The sequence below is a fragment of the Phyllobates terribilis genome, unplaced genomic scaffold, assembly GCF_046119375.1.
Source record: "Phyllobates terribilis strain yellow unplaced genomic scaffold, ASM4611937v1 Scaffold_8__6_contigs__length_399053987, whole genome shotgun sequence".
NCBI classification, from domain to species: domain Eukaryota; kingdom Metazoa; phylum Chordata; class Amphibia; order Anura; family Dendrobatidae; genus Phyllobates; species Phyllobates terribilis.
This window is the reverse complement of record NW_027362768.1, coordinates 300,800,881-300,814,567: the sequence shown is the minus strand read 5'-3', so window position 1 is coordinate 300,814,567 and position 13,687 is coordinate 300,800,881. Positions and strand designations below refer to the sequence as shown.

Genomic DNA, 13,687 nt, shown 5'->3' with positions numbered 1-13,687 from the left:
GTGAGAGAAGAGCCTTGGTGAGAGAGGTAAAGAAGAACTCCAAGATCACTGTGGCTGAGCTCCAGAGATGCAGTAGGGAGATGGGAGAAAGTTCCACAAAGTCAACTATCACTGCAGCCCTCCACCAGTTGGGCCTTTATGGCAGATTGGCACGACGAAAGCCTCTCCTCAGTGCAAGACATAGGAAAGCCTGCATAGAGTTTGCTCAAAAACACATGAAGGACTCCCAAACTATGAGAAATAAGATTCTCTGGTCTGATGAGACGAAGATAGAACTTTTTGGTGATAATTTTAAGCGGTATGTGTGGAGAAAACCAGGCACTGCTCATCACCTGCCCAATACAATCCCAACAGTGAAACATGGTGGTGGCAGCATCATGCTATGGGGGTGTTTTTCAGTTGCAAGGACAGGACGACTGGTTGCAATTGAAGGAAACATGAATGCGGCCAAGTACAGAAATATCCTGGATGAAAACCTGTTCCAGAGTGCTCTGGCCCTCAGACTTGGTCGAAGGTTCACCTGCCAACAAGACAATGACCATAAGCACACAGCTAAAATAACAAAGGAGTGGCTTCAGGACAACTCTGTGACCTTTCTTGACTGGCACAGCCAGAGCCCTGACCTAAACCCAATTGAGCATCTCTGGAGAGACCTGAAAATGGCTGTCCACCAACGTTCACTATCCAACCTGATGGAACTGGAGAGGATCTCCAAGGAAGAATGGCAGAGGATCCCCAAATCCAGGTGTGAAAAACTTGTTGCATCATTCCCAAGAAGACTCATGGCTGTACTAGCTCAAAAGGATGCTTCTACTCAATACTGAGCAAAGGGTCTGAATACTTATGACCATGTGATATTTCAGTTATTCTTTTTTAATAAATTTGCAAAAATTTCTACATTTCTGTTTTTTTTCAGTCAGGATGGGGTACAGAGTGTACTTTAATGAGAAAAAAATTAACTTTTTAGAATTTACCAAATGGCTGCAATGAAACAAAGAGTGAAAAATGTAACGGAGTCTGAATACTTTCCGTACCCACTGTAAATAGGTCTAGGGAGAAGAAGTCACTGATTCACTCTATGCAACCTGCAAAACCCGACATGGAGCACAACAGAGGGCAGCTGACCCAGCGGAATGAAGCAGATACCCGGGACAGAGGTGTAACACAGTACTTCCATTTGCCTGGCTGTGCACCTTTCAATGTAACTTTCTCCATTAACACCTATTAGCATATTTTACCACTGATGAAGACACAAAACCAAAACCATTATCTTACTATTCATTGACATGCCAGCTGATGTCTGTGAACTTTCCTGTATGTTAGATTTTATTTTATCTTGTGGTTTTCTGCCTTCACTCCATGGTTTACAGTAGCTATAGGGTGAAGATTACACTCTTTGTGCAACGGTCCAGCATCCATATAGAAAAGCTCTACATGCAGTGATTTTTGATCCATCTTGAGGACCAGTGCAGGACCACAACTAATGCATCAAATACTGCCAATGATCTTGTAGAAAACTAAGGAATCTGTTCTGGCATCAGTTTCGCTGCCATTCGCAAATAACAGTGCATAGCCTGATATAAGGGAACGAGGCATTCTTTTTTAGGAGGCTTACTATGTGAACTGTTTTTAATCGGTGCAAGTGTTTGGTCTTATTTTGTGTATTGTTGCCTACTTTACAAGTATCATTAGAACATGTGCCTGCAACAAAATTCCAACAGACAGATATGCAACCTCCAAATCCGTGTAAATGCCGTGGCAGATACAGATTGCCCCAATCAATTCCAAAGCATCCTAAAAATCCTACAGTTTTTCCATGTCATGTGAACGGAATTTCCGATATCCCATCCCGATGCAATATGGTACCTTTAGTGTAGATGTTTAGTGGTGTGGAAGCCACAGGGAAAATCAATATGAACCGACCCAAGTTGTTACCCATTGTGTTCACTCAAACCAAAGTAAGATGAGGAACAAGCACATTCGACATCTTTAAAAACATCCCCACATCGTGATATAAAATCATGGCCAGCTTAGCTCGTGTTTTGTTGTAGGAAAAGCTTTAGATATGAGTTATGAGCAGTGGCAGAATGTGTAAAACCTCGGGGCCTCTAATGCTGCCGGCATTAAGCTTTTTTCCAAATGTATTGCCAAGAGTTACGTCTGTTCACCTGTGAGATTTTAAGCACAGATTGGAATTTCTGATATGTGATATTTGATCCAAGACTGTACCCTTGCCGACTAGGCTGCTCAAGAATCATGGTGACCTACGTGTATAGACTGATGTCAGCTGTCATTGTTCTACAGACAAGTTACATCTATTGCGGTGACCTGGTTAGATGATTAGACAAATACAAAAGAAGAAAAGAGAGTAAATTGCTCATACGTGGAAACTCTCAGTTAATTGGAGATCCAAAAACCTCCCCACTGGAACAGAACATCGGCCACATGTATTGGTGGGATTCGGAGGATCCAGGTTCAACCTGATCTGTTGTTTGGGATTTGTTTTATACCTATAGTCATACATAACATATAATTTATAATATTGCCATTTAGAAAAAGTTTTTGAATATGTTTTTTTTTCGCATACTAATTTAATGGACATGTTAACCTGGCCTCCACCTGAAGATTAACCATAATTTGGAGGGTCAGAAACAAAAAAGGTTCCAGCAGACATCCCCATCAGAAGATGATGCTCAAGTTTATGAAATTTTGGGATTATTTCAGACAAATTACATTGTCCTATATATTTTATTATCTCATTGAGAAAAGTGGATTATACAATACAGATAAAAGGGTGTCCAGACAAATAAAAGGTTATTTCAGTGTGCTAAATTTTAATAAGTTTCCCAATGTTCTAACATATGAGCCAGTAAGTTCCATTTATGAGGTCACTCTGACAGAGAAAAAGAGCTTTACCCGATCTATATATTGGCATATAACTACTTACTTGTTGCAGAGAACGAGGGTCAGTGGGTGCTCTCGTCCGCTAGCCTGGCTGTCTTTAGAAAGACCTCATGGACCAGGGCTCATCCCACTGAACGCTCGTACCCCTTTGCCGTGGGCAGAATATTACTCAGACAACACAGGATTAGGGTAACACACTACAGTAATAATTTATTGGATCCACAACAGTCAATAACATTATAGCACAGTCCCAGCAAGTACATAAGATGGTGCAAAATGATAGAATCTCACCCTTCCGCTGGCTCACCGGGAATTAGAACATCTGCAACTTCGGGGCTTCCAGGGCCAACTACCCCAACCAGTGGCACCCCGCTTTGGCGGGCTCCCACAGAGAGGATGTAGCGGCAAGCTTAGGAAGCTGACAGAGTACACTGATGTACGGGGCCAGGTGACTTAATTGTCCCAACCTGGGTTCTTCAAATGTCTTTGAGGGTTCAGTTATGGTCAATGGAGCAAATCTGTATTCCTCCACTTGGTGCCATGGTTCCATGGCTGATGTTCTGTAGAGTCTCTGGAAACAGAGGGAGATCCTCATTTTATGGTTCACAGTTCTTATTCAGGCATTTTGTCACAGGATTTGGGGAAGGTGGGAGGAGATCATCTCTCATTGTTCGAGTGTTCATAGTTTGTCCTTCAATTATTGCAGAACAACAAGCTGCATGGACTAACACAATAGGTAGTCATCAGGCACTTACCAAATTAACAATCATCGATTGTTCAATTATTCTTTGCCTATGTTCCCCAAAGATAGCTGTACAATAAGCCGTAGGGGCTGATACAGGTGGTAAACAGCAGCCATTCAACAATTCAATAAACATCAATTCAATCTACATTAAGAGTCAACGTTAGTCTTATTTGAACAGTAGCTCATGTCCCTGGGCCTACTGAATGATACATCTGCATAATTAAGAATAAATGCTGTGTCGTCACACTTTTATGACGGGAAGTGGCTTTCTGACTCTGCATGTTCCAACTTAACAAAACTGAGCCTACCAGCCAGCTCCCTCATACACATCACTAGTCACATGCCAACATGGGGTGGGGAGGAGCTCCTTTTTGAGTCCCATCAAAATCAGAAGTGTAGGAGACTGGCACTGAAGTTAACATATTGATGATAGCTATCATTATTAAAGTATACAGATCTAGCAAAGGTTACTTTGGCTCAGATAAAATGGCACAGGGATATTATGGAACAAAAGAGTGTAATCCAACATCTAACTTGACATTAGTCAACGACTTGTTCAATGGTATCTTAATCCTCTTAAAGAATCTATGGCTTCCCAATTGCTTGGAAGATAGACAGTTCAGATGAGCAGCTTTGTTGTGCTGCTGATCCGAGCTGAGCGCTTTCCAAGGCTGCTAGCAGAAGCAGCTTTGTATATGCAGAATGGGATTTGGTGATCCGGCCAGCTTCACAGCGACGAGATGAGGCTCTAGAGCCTACAATCGGAGCGAGCGTCTTACCTAGGAAATCCTAGGCAATAGCTGTGCACAATATAGTAACATATAACGTAGGTTGAATAAAGACCTAGGTCCATCCAGTTCAACCTTTCAATAAAACAAAAAATCCCTCAGTTCAGAATGGAGAGAATTTTTAATAGGAATTAAACTGGTTTTACAAGTATTTTGCAATTTTACCCATTTAAGAACTCAAGACCCAATATCATCGGGTTTGGATGAATTCTGTGTAATATGAGTGGGGACTTTAGTATTGTCCATATGCATAACCCCTTTATTAGTTCACATGTCTTTTTGTGCCTGGACAACCCCTTTATCAATACACATACCATTTCTGTGCCTGTATAATCCCTATATCAGTACTCATGTCCTTTCTGTGCCTGGACAACCCCTTTACCAGTACACATACACTTCTTGTGCCTGAACAACTCCTTTATCAGTATACATGTCCTTTCTGTGCCTGGACAACCCCTTTATCGGTACTAATGTCCTTCCTATGCTTGGGCAACCCTATATCAGTACTCATGTCCTTTCTGCGCCTGGACACCCCCTTTACCAGTACAAAAGTCATTTCTATGCCTAAATAACCCCTTTATCAGTACACATGTCCTTTCTGTACCTGGGCAACCCCTTTTCCAGTATACATACCCTTCCTGTGCCTCAACACCCCCTTTATTAGTACACATACCCTTTCTGTGCTTGGAAAACCCCTTTATCAGTACTCGGGTCCTTTCTGTGCCTGGACACCCCCTTTATCGGTACTAATGTCCTTCCTATGCTTGGGCAACCCTATATCAGTACTCATGTCCTTTCTGTGCCTGGACACCCCCTTTACCAGTACAAAAGTCCTTTCTATGCCTAAATAACCCCTTTATCAGTACACATGTCCTTTCTGTACCTGGGCAACCCCTTTTCCAGTATACATACCCTTCCTGTGCCTGAACACCCCCTTTATTAGTACACATACCCTTTCTGTGTTGGACAACCCCTTTATCAGTACTCATGTTCTCTCTGTGCCTGGACAACCCCTTTATCAGTAGACATGTTCTTTCTGTGCCTGGACAACACCTTTATGAGTACACATATCCTTTCAGTGACTGGACAATCCCTTTATCAGTACATATCTCCTTTCTGTGCCTCGACAACCCCTTTATCAGTACACATGTTCTTTCTGTGCCTGAACATCCCCTTTATCAGTACACATGCCTTTTCAGTGCCGGGACAACCCTTTTTTCAGTACACATGTCCTTTCTGAGTCTGGGCAACCTCTTTATCAGTACACATGTCCTTTCTGTGCCTGGACAACCCCTTTATCAGTACACATGTTCTTCCTATGCCTGAATAACTCCTTTATCAGTACTCATGTCTTTCCTATGCCTCGGCAACCCTATATCAGTACACATGTCCTTTCTGTGCTTGGACAACCTCATTATCAGTACACATGTTCTTCCTATGCCTGAACAACTCCATTATCAGTACTCATGTCCTTCTTGTGCCTGAACAAGTCCTTTATCTGTACACATGTCTTTCTGTGCCTGGACAATCCCTTTATCAATACACATGTCCTTTCAGTGCCTGGACAACCCCTTTATCAGTATACATGTTCTTTCTGTGACTGGACAACCCCTTTATCAGTACTTGTCCTTTCTGTGCATGGACAACCCTTTTATCAGTACTCATGACCTTTCTGTGCCTTTATAACCCCCTTATCAGTACACATACCCTTTCTGTGCCTGAACACCCCCTTTATCAGTAGACATACCCTTTATGTGCCTGGACAACCCCTTTATCATGACACATGTCTTTCTGTGCCTTGACAGCCCCTTTATCAGTACACATGTCCTTTCTGTGCCTGAACAACCCCTTTATCAATACACATGTCCTTTCTATGCCTGGACAACCCCTTTATCAGTACACATTTACTTTCTGTGCCTGGACAAACCCCATTATCAGTACTCATGTCCTTCCTGAGCCTGAACAGCCTCTTGATCAGTACACATGTCCTTTCCGTGCCTGAACAACCCCTTTATCAGTACACATGTCCTTCCTGAGCCTTAACAGCCCCATGATCAGTACTCATGTTCTTTCTGAGCCTTAACAGCCCCATGATCAGTACACATGTCCTTTCTATGCCTGAACAAGCCCTTTATCAGTACTCATGTCCTTTCTGTGCCTGAACAAGCCCTTTATCAGTACACATGTAGTTCTGTGCCTGGACAACCCCTTTATCAGTACACATGTCCTGTCTGTGCCTGGACAACCCCTTTATCAGAACTCATGCCCTTTTGGCTCCTCAGAAACCGGTGGTCCGGTAAATCATAAATTAGATCCGTGATATACGTTCGGTTGCTGAACACGATTTTTAATTGTTCTGCTGCCACTTAGTGACAGCGCCAACATCGCTCATCTCGCCCTGCTTCCCTTCTCCCGTCCTGACGAGATTCTTAAGGCTTTCTGCTGGGTAGCTGGATCTGTTTTGTAGCTATGCGTGTTGTAAAGGAATCAGCCTGACAAGACAAAAGAGCGCTGACAAGGAGAAGACAAAATGTCACGCCACTAATCACCCACACAAAAGTGGCGAGGAAAGTGCTTGGCCCAGACTTAATTAATTTCTCTGCTTACTTCTTGTAGGAGATGTAAGATGAAATCCCAGCCCTTTCACAAGACTTACACAGCTCGTTGGTGACTGGGGCTCCGCAATATTGTAGCAAGGCGACCCCTGAGAGAAAGTGCAGTAGAACAAACACATGCTTTGTTTAGCAGGAGCCAAGGAAACGTCTTGATTTACATATATTTTTTTTTTTTACTTGTTGCAAAGTGTTAAAGCGAATTCACTTTTTTATGTTAGGTGTTTGGTGGAGGTTATCACGCAGTACAACATAGTGGCGCAATTTACATTATCGTTAGCACAGTCACTCCTCCGGCAAAGTAGAATAATATCAGTTTAGTAGATGTCTCTACAATTCATTTTTTTAATGTCCCTCAAAAATGAGCTGACACCAGGCTGCAGTGATCTCCCCCTCCTCACAGTTATCAGCTTTAATCACTTAAGGAACAAAGCCGCGGACGTTCCATTACACTACAGTGCCTCCGCAGGAGAAAAAAAGGTGTTGCATGATGCCCTTTAAAGTTAATGTTTTTGTAAAGCGCACAGTGCTGGGTCCTCCGAATTGAGAGATTTTTTTTTTAGGTCAAGCCTGCCTAGTCGTCTGGTTTAAAGGGGTTGTTTTTGTTTTCAGAAAAAAAAAATAGGGTAAAGATGAGTAATGCTTTAAAGTAACGAAAACCTGTTGTTATGTTCAAAAGCGCTATTTACCTGTAGATATAGGGCTTATAGTGTAGTTACTGAAAGCTACTGGAAGGAAATGGCCTTATATCTTGCCACTCACTTTCAGTCATAGGAGCGGTTATAGACATCGTCACTATACTGATCAGTGACTGTAATCACTCAATGGCAGTTTGATTGACAACTCGACTGCAAAGATGTGCTGCAGAGCAAGCTGTCAATCAAATTGCAGGGGAGTGACTACAGCCTAATCGCGCCGTGCGCGCTCCAATGACTGAAATCTCCCAGTAGGCTATAAATTTATTTTTTCCCGGTAGCCCATTGAAGCCTCTGCCACTTGCGTACCGCCTCGCCGCTGCTCCCCCTCCAGTCTTTGCTTACAGGGAAGGAGCAGTTCTCTCCAGTCTCCAATATGTGCTAGCTGCAGCTAATCACTGGCCTTATCGTTCTTGTGTCAGCTACCAAAGCATGACTGCTGAGGCCAGTGATTGGCTGCAGCAGTCACATTTTATAGATGGGATGTTTTCGCTGCAGTCCTTGTGTACAATATTCAGCGGGGACCAGTTGAGTGGCGGCGCTATAGTGGTAGGGGCTTCAACAGGTAATATGATGCTTATTTTGTTATTTTAAAGCATTTACCTATTTGTGCCCCATTATTTTTTTTCTGAAAATGGAGAATCCCTTTAACAATAAATGTGCCTGCCAATAAGGCCAGGGTTCTCATCCACTGTTTGAGATTGCTGGGTGACATCTTACCTTGTAAAATGGGCAAAAAGAATTTTAGGACTTTTCTTCTGGTCATTTTGAAAAAGTATTAGTGGAGTTTTTCAAGCATTATTCCGTAACTTTTTGTTTATTAACACTTTTTTGTCCTTTTTTTCCTGTGTTTGAACACCTTTTTAGACGAAGGGGCAGAACATAGTCCCAAGTAAAAGAGGGGTCTCCAGAATTCTCATCTCTTGGGTAGACTGAAAAGCTGCTACAAAGGATCTGTCCTTTATACAGATAACCTAATAATGTGAATAGGCACTTTGGCATGCTTAATTTCCCTTATGGTGGTACTCCATGAAAAGGGGGGACTTTTTGCCAGGTTTCAACATGGGTAACTACTACTGATTGTTTGGCCATCTCACCCAGTGTAAATCACTTTGTGATCTGCATATTTTCTAGGTACCATGGTCCTCTGAAAGGGAATCTGTTATTAAGATCAAACCCTACAAGCTGCATATATGGGCATGCAAGTTTTGCAAAGCTAAATCCATAGACATCTATATTTTCAATCTGTTGCTGCATTTCTGAGAAATGTGAGTTTTAATTCATATGCAAATTAGGCATTACGTGCTCTGGGTGTGACGGAGCACTTCCCAAGCCTCTGCCTCCCCAGTGCTTTTCCCCGCCCAGCACAAGCCTCTTTAGCTTGACTGATAGCTCACTGTCTGATTTCCTTGCCTGACATCACAGTGAGCTTTCAAGCTAAAGAGGCTAGTAGTGATGATGAGCGAACATGCTCTGATAAGGGGTTAACCGAGCACGCTCGATGCTCACCAAGTATCTTCAGCGTGCTCGTGCATTATGTTCGAGTCTCAGCGTCTGCATGATTTGCGGCTGCTAGACAGCCTCAACACATGTGAGGATTCCCTAAAAAATAGGCAATCCCTGCATTTGTTGAGGCTGTCTAACAGCCGCAAATCATGCAGACGCAGAGACTCGAACATAATATACGAGCACGCTGAAGATACTCGGTAAGCACCTGAGCGTGCTCGGTTAACCCCTTATCCGAGCACGTTCGCTCATCACTAGAGGCTGGTGCGGGCCGGGCATACAAACTAGGGAGACGAAGGCTTGGGAAGTGCTCCGTCACTCCCAGTGCACGTAACACCCAATTTGCATATAAATTGATATTCTCCTTACTAATCCTGTACTGTGATTGATTGCTTTGGGTAACAAGGTCGCATTTTTGGTTAGACAGTTTTCATAAATGAGGCCCATAGTCATACATATGCCTAGTGAACGCAAACAGTTGAAATTGATCCAAATGTGCCAAATGCCACCTGCCTTTACTAACGTGTGTCCTGTAATAGGAGCCACCGGTATAACAAGTCCATTCATGTTGTCTCTTCCCTCCTAAATATTTCCCCATCACCTGAGAATAGTATTAATGAAAAATTGTAGCGTTTAGGAACCACAGCACCTCAGCCACCAAGTGGCAGGCAAAGTAAAGGCACAGAAGGGGGTCACCGAGTGCTGAGGAGCATAATGCATAAAAGTCACTAATGCTCTGTTGCCTCCAATACTGCAGAGCCCAAACCGTCCCTGGTATTAACATCAAAACAAAAACTGTGCACTAAGATCTTCATTTCATGACATGCATCCTTACGTCACCAAGCACAATTCAAATTGTTATCTAGTGTTGTGTAAAGAAGTGGAAACATGTTCTGTGCAGTGACAGATCACACTTCTCTATCAGGCATCTAATGGACGAGTCCGGGTTTAGCAATTGGCAGGAAAATTTTTACATTGTGCCAACAGTAAAGTTGGGGTTGTTTTTTAAGAGGTTAGTCTAGGCACCTAAGCTCCAGTGAAGGGAAATCTTAATGCTTCAGCATACAAGATATTTTGGAACACTGTAGAGCCCAACTTTGTTGGAACAGTTTGGAGAAGGTCCTCTTCTGTTCCCCATGACTGTGCCCAGTGCACAAAGCAAGGTCCATAAAGACATGGTTGGAGTTGTTTGGTGTGGAAGAACATGACCATGGTGTGGAAGAAGATGACCATGCAGAGACCTGACCTTAACCTCATCCAATGCCTTTGGAATGAACTAGAATGGAGATTACGTGCCAGACCCTTTCATCTAACATGAGTATCTATCCTCACAAATGGGCAAATATTCCCACAGATTCCCACACTCCAACATGTTGTAAAAAACTTTCCCAAAAGAGTGGGAGATGTTTTAGCTGCAAACTCCATATTAAGGAGTATTTAGAATGGAATACCTTATTATCTGCTATACAGGTGCTTCTCCCAAAATTATAATATCAAAAAGTTAATTTATTTCAGTTCTTCAATTCAATTATGGCTGTAAGCCATAATCATCAACATTAACAGAAATAAACACTTGAAATAGATCACTCTGTAATGACTCTATATAATATATGAGTTTCACTTTTTGAATTGAAGAACTGAAATAAATTAACTTTTTGATGATATTCTAATTTTGTGAGAAGCACAAAAAACACTCACTCCTTAGCCCCAGCCTCTGTTTTAGGCTACGGCCAGGCGGCCATAGATTCTCTCCTTGAAGAGAATTGGGCTGAGTATGCAAATGACACTCTGATCAAACTCTGAGACTCACACAACGGAGAAGATGGAGACATTTTGTTCTCCATCTTCTCCATTGTGTGAGTCCATGGAAATCTGAGTGCAGTCCGATGTTTTCCTCTCTCCCATGGGCTTGAATGGGTGAGTGGCAAATAGGTGAATGGGTGAGTGGCAAAGTGAAATTGCAGAATGATGTGATTTTTTCCACTGACAGTTTCTGTCAGTGAAAAAATTTGTGCATCAGCACTTCCCCTTTGAATAACAATGGTCCGGGTGCTATCCGATAAAAAATATCAAATAGCACTCGTCCGAAGTATTCGCTCTTGTGAGGGAGCCCTTAATCTGAGTTTTATTGCAGAAATCATTATGAATTTCTCCCACATAAGTACTAACATATATTTCACAGATATCCATATTAGTATACAAAGCACATCATGCATTTCCACTTACTTATATCCAGGCAACCATTGTATAATGGTCAGATCAAAAAAACAAAAAAACAAACCCAAAAAAGTCAGTGTAAGTAATGATCTTTCGTGCTAGGAGTCTGGCTCACAAAGATATTCTCTTGGCGTCTTTTCGAGCTTTTAATCTGTATGCACCCAGTGCAATCTGCACTATAGAGATGCTAATTGTGAGGTTCTTCGGAGAAGCATGTTGTACATCTACTGTGCACATGGCATGAGAGCTAAGCAGCCACAGCATGACTCGATGAATTAAAAGGACTTTACTTTTCTTTCTGTGTCCGACAGCAGGGGTGTAAGAGTGAGGATGAATCTTATTTCACCTGATGTGCATCCCAAGTCACAATAGGACATTTTGTAAGACGTATGGACAACGGATATTCACATGATAAATGCGCAGTTTAGGAATTTGTGCACCGATTTCTCAAAATTCCAGTGCTGATAACACCATGGCATTGCAATTGGATACTGCACTTTTAGTATATTAGTATATATTAACATTTCATTAAAGGTTTCTCTCTGCTAAAAATTGCTTTCCGACCTGGGATATGCGGACGTAGCCGGGCTGATTTTAATACAATTTAACCCACGGATTGATTTTTGCATAGTTTATCACAAGCAATGCAGCCCCCGAAAAGTTTAAAGACAAGTTTAAAATAAAAAAATAAAATAAAAAAAAATGTTTCTTACTTCATGTACAAGCGATAGAAACATATAGAATATTATAGAGAGAGACTCACCAAACTTGGAACTACAGAACTGCTGCTGGGGGTGAGAGTTGGCGCAGGTGCATGCCTCTGTCAGTTCCTTAGGGGTTAAAACGAGCAGGGCGCAACAGAGCAACGCGTGTATGAAAGGATTCATGCTGAGCTTACAACATGCACCTCCAGCCAAGAAAGGGATTCTTTTCAGAAGCTGTAAGGAGCCGTATATATGTCTTCCTTCTGACAAGCGTGGAAATTTCTTCAGGCTCTTGCAAATCTGATGTCCTATTACCACGGCATGAAAGCTTCTTATTTATGGATGAAGAGCACTGGCCCCTCCTTCTAAACACAAGAAAACACCAATCACAGGAGCAAAAATCAAGCGTGGCAGTCTGCTGGTACTAACACAGTTACTGACAAGTTGTCATTTCCTCAATGCTGTCAGTCTGACAACCTGCACACGATCTTACCCCAAGGTGAAAATGACTCTGCGTCCTTGCACCTAGCCCCTTCGCATGTATATAGTCGCAATCAAAATTATTCTAGCCCCTTTGCAAATGAGGTTTATCAGCAAAAATGTACAAATTTTCTGCAGTTTGCAATAATCTGAGCACAAGAACAATTTAAAATGTTCATCACAACTTATATAAGAGGTAGAGTTGGTGTGAATCGACAGGACCCAGACCAGTGGTCAACACGCAGGATGGGAACCCTGAGAAGCACCTCCTAACTCCTGGCATCCGCGGCTCTACTTTCGATTAGCTGGCCTGGTGTGATGTCACAAGTGCGTTACTCCTCAATGATGACGGCACGCCAGGCTGGCTAATCAAAAGAAGAGCAGTGAATTCCATTAAAGGGGTTGTCCGGTGTAAAATAAAAAGTCTGAAGTCACTCTGTGTGACTGCAGACTTTCGAATCCCCCCAACGCATGCACTGTGTGCTTCGAGGATTTTCCGGTGTCTGCGCTGGGAATGGCGGTGATGTATGTGATAGGCATGCTCCCAGGTAGAAGCCGTCTAGTGGGTGCAACCTCACTCCATACAAGTGTATGGAGCGAGGACGCGGCCATCCAGTGGGCGCTGCCATCTAGTGGGCGCTGCCATCTAGTGGGTGCAGCCTCTCTATATACTCTTATATGGAGCGAGGCTGCGCCCACTAGACGGCTTCCGCCCCGGAGTATGCATATCACATACATCACTGCCGTTCCTGGCGCAGACATTGGCGAATCCTCACAGCGCACAATTTCATTTTACACCGGACAACCCCTTTCAGTTGAAGGATCTTAGAGTTTAGAGATTACTGACCTTGGCTCTTGGGCTGGGTCATGCGAATCAATTAGCACTAACTCTAATAACTAGTGGTTCCTCCAAGTTCTACTTCCAAATACTTCTTTTGCTGACTACTGCAGTCTCAGAATTTTTCAACCCCTTCATAACAAACGTCTTAGTAGAGCACCTTTGGCTGTTATGACCTGCTGCAAACATGATGCATAG

The 13,687-nt window shown here is 42.8% G+C and overlaps 2 protein-coding genes across 2 annotated transcripts in view; one reads left to right on the top strand and one right to left on the bottom strand.

Annotated features, from left to right (window-relative positions):
- The window catches only part of TIMP4 (TIMP metallopeptidase inhibitor 4), a 33,907-nt gene extending 21,377 nt beyond the window's left edge, over positions 1 to 12,530 (bottom strand). The window contains exon 1 of the mRNA XM_073644498.1: positions 12,231 to 12,530. Within this exon, the coding sequence (XP_073500599.1) occupies positions 12,231 to 12,354 (124 nt within the window). The 5' untranslated portion in view covers positions 12,355 to 12,530. The remainder of the gene's footprint in view (positions 1 to 12,230) is intronic.
- SYN2 (synapsin II) overlaps positions 1 to 13,687 on the top strand; it is a 360,272-nt gene that overhangs the window by 197,924 nt on the left and 148,661 nt on the right. The gene's annotated exons all lie outside the window — the stretch shown is intronic.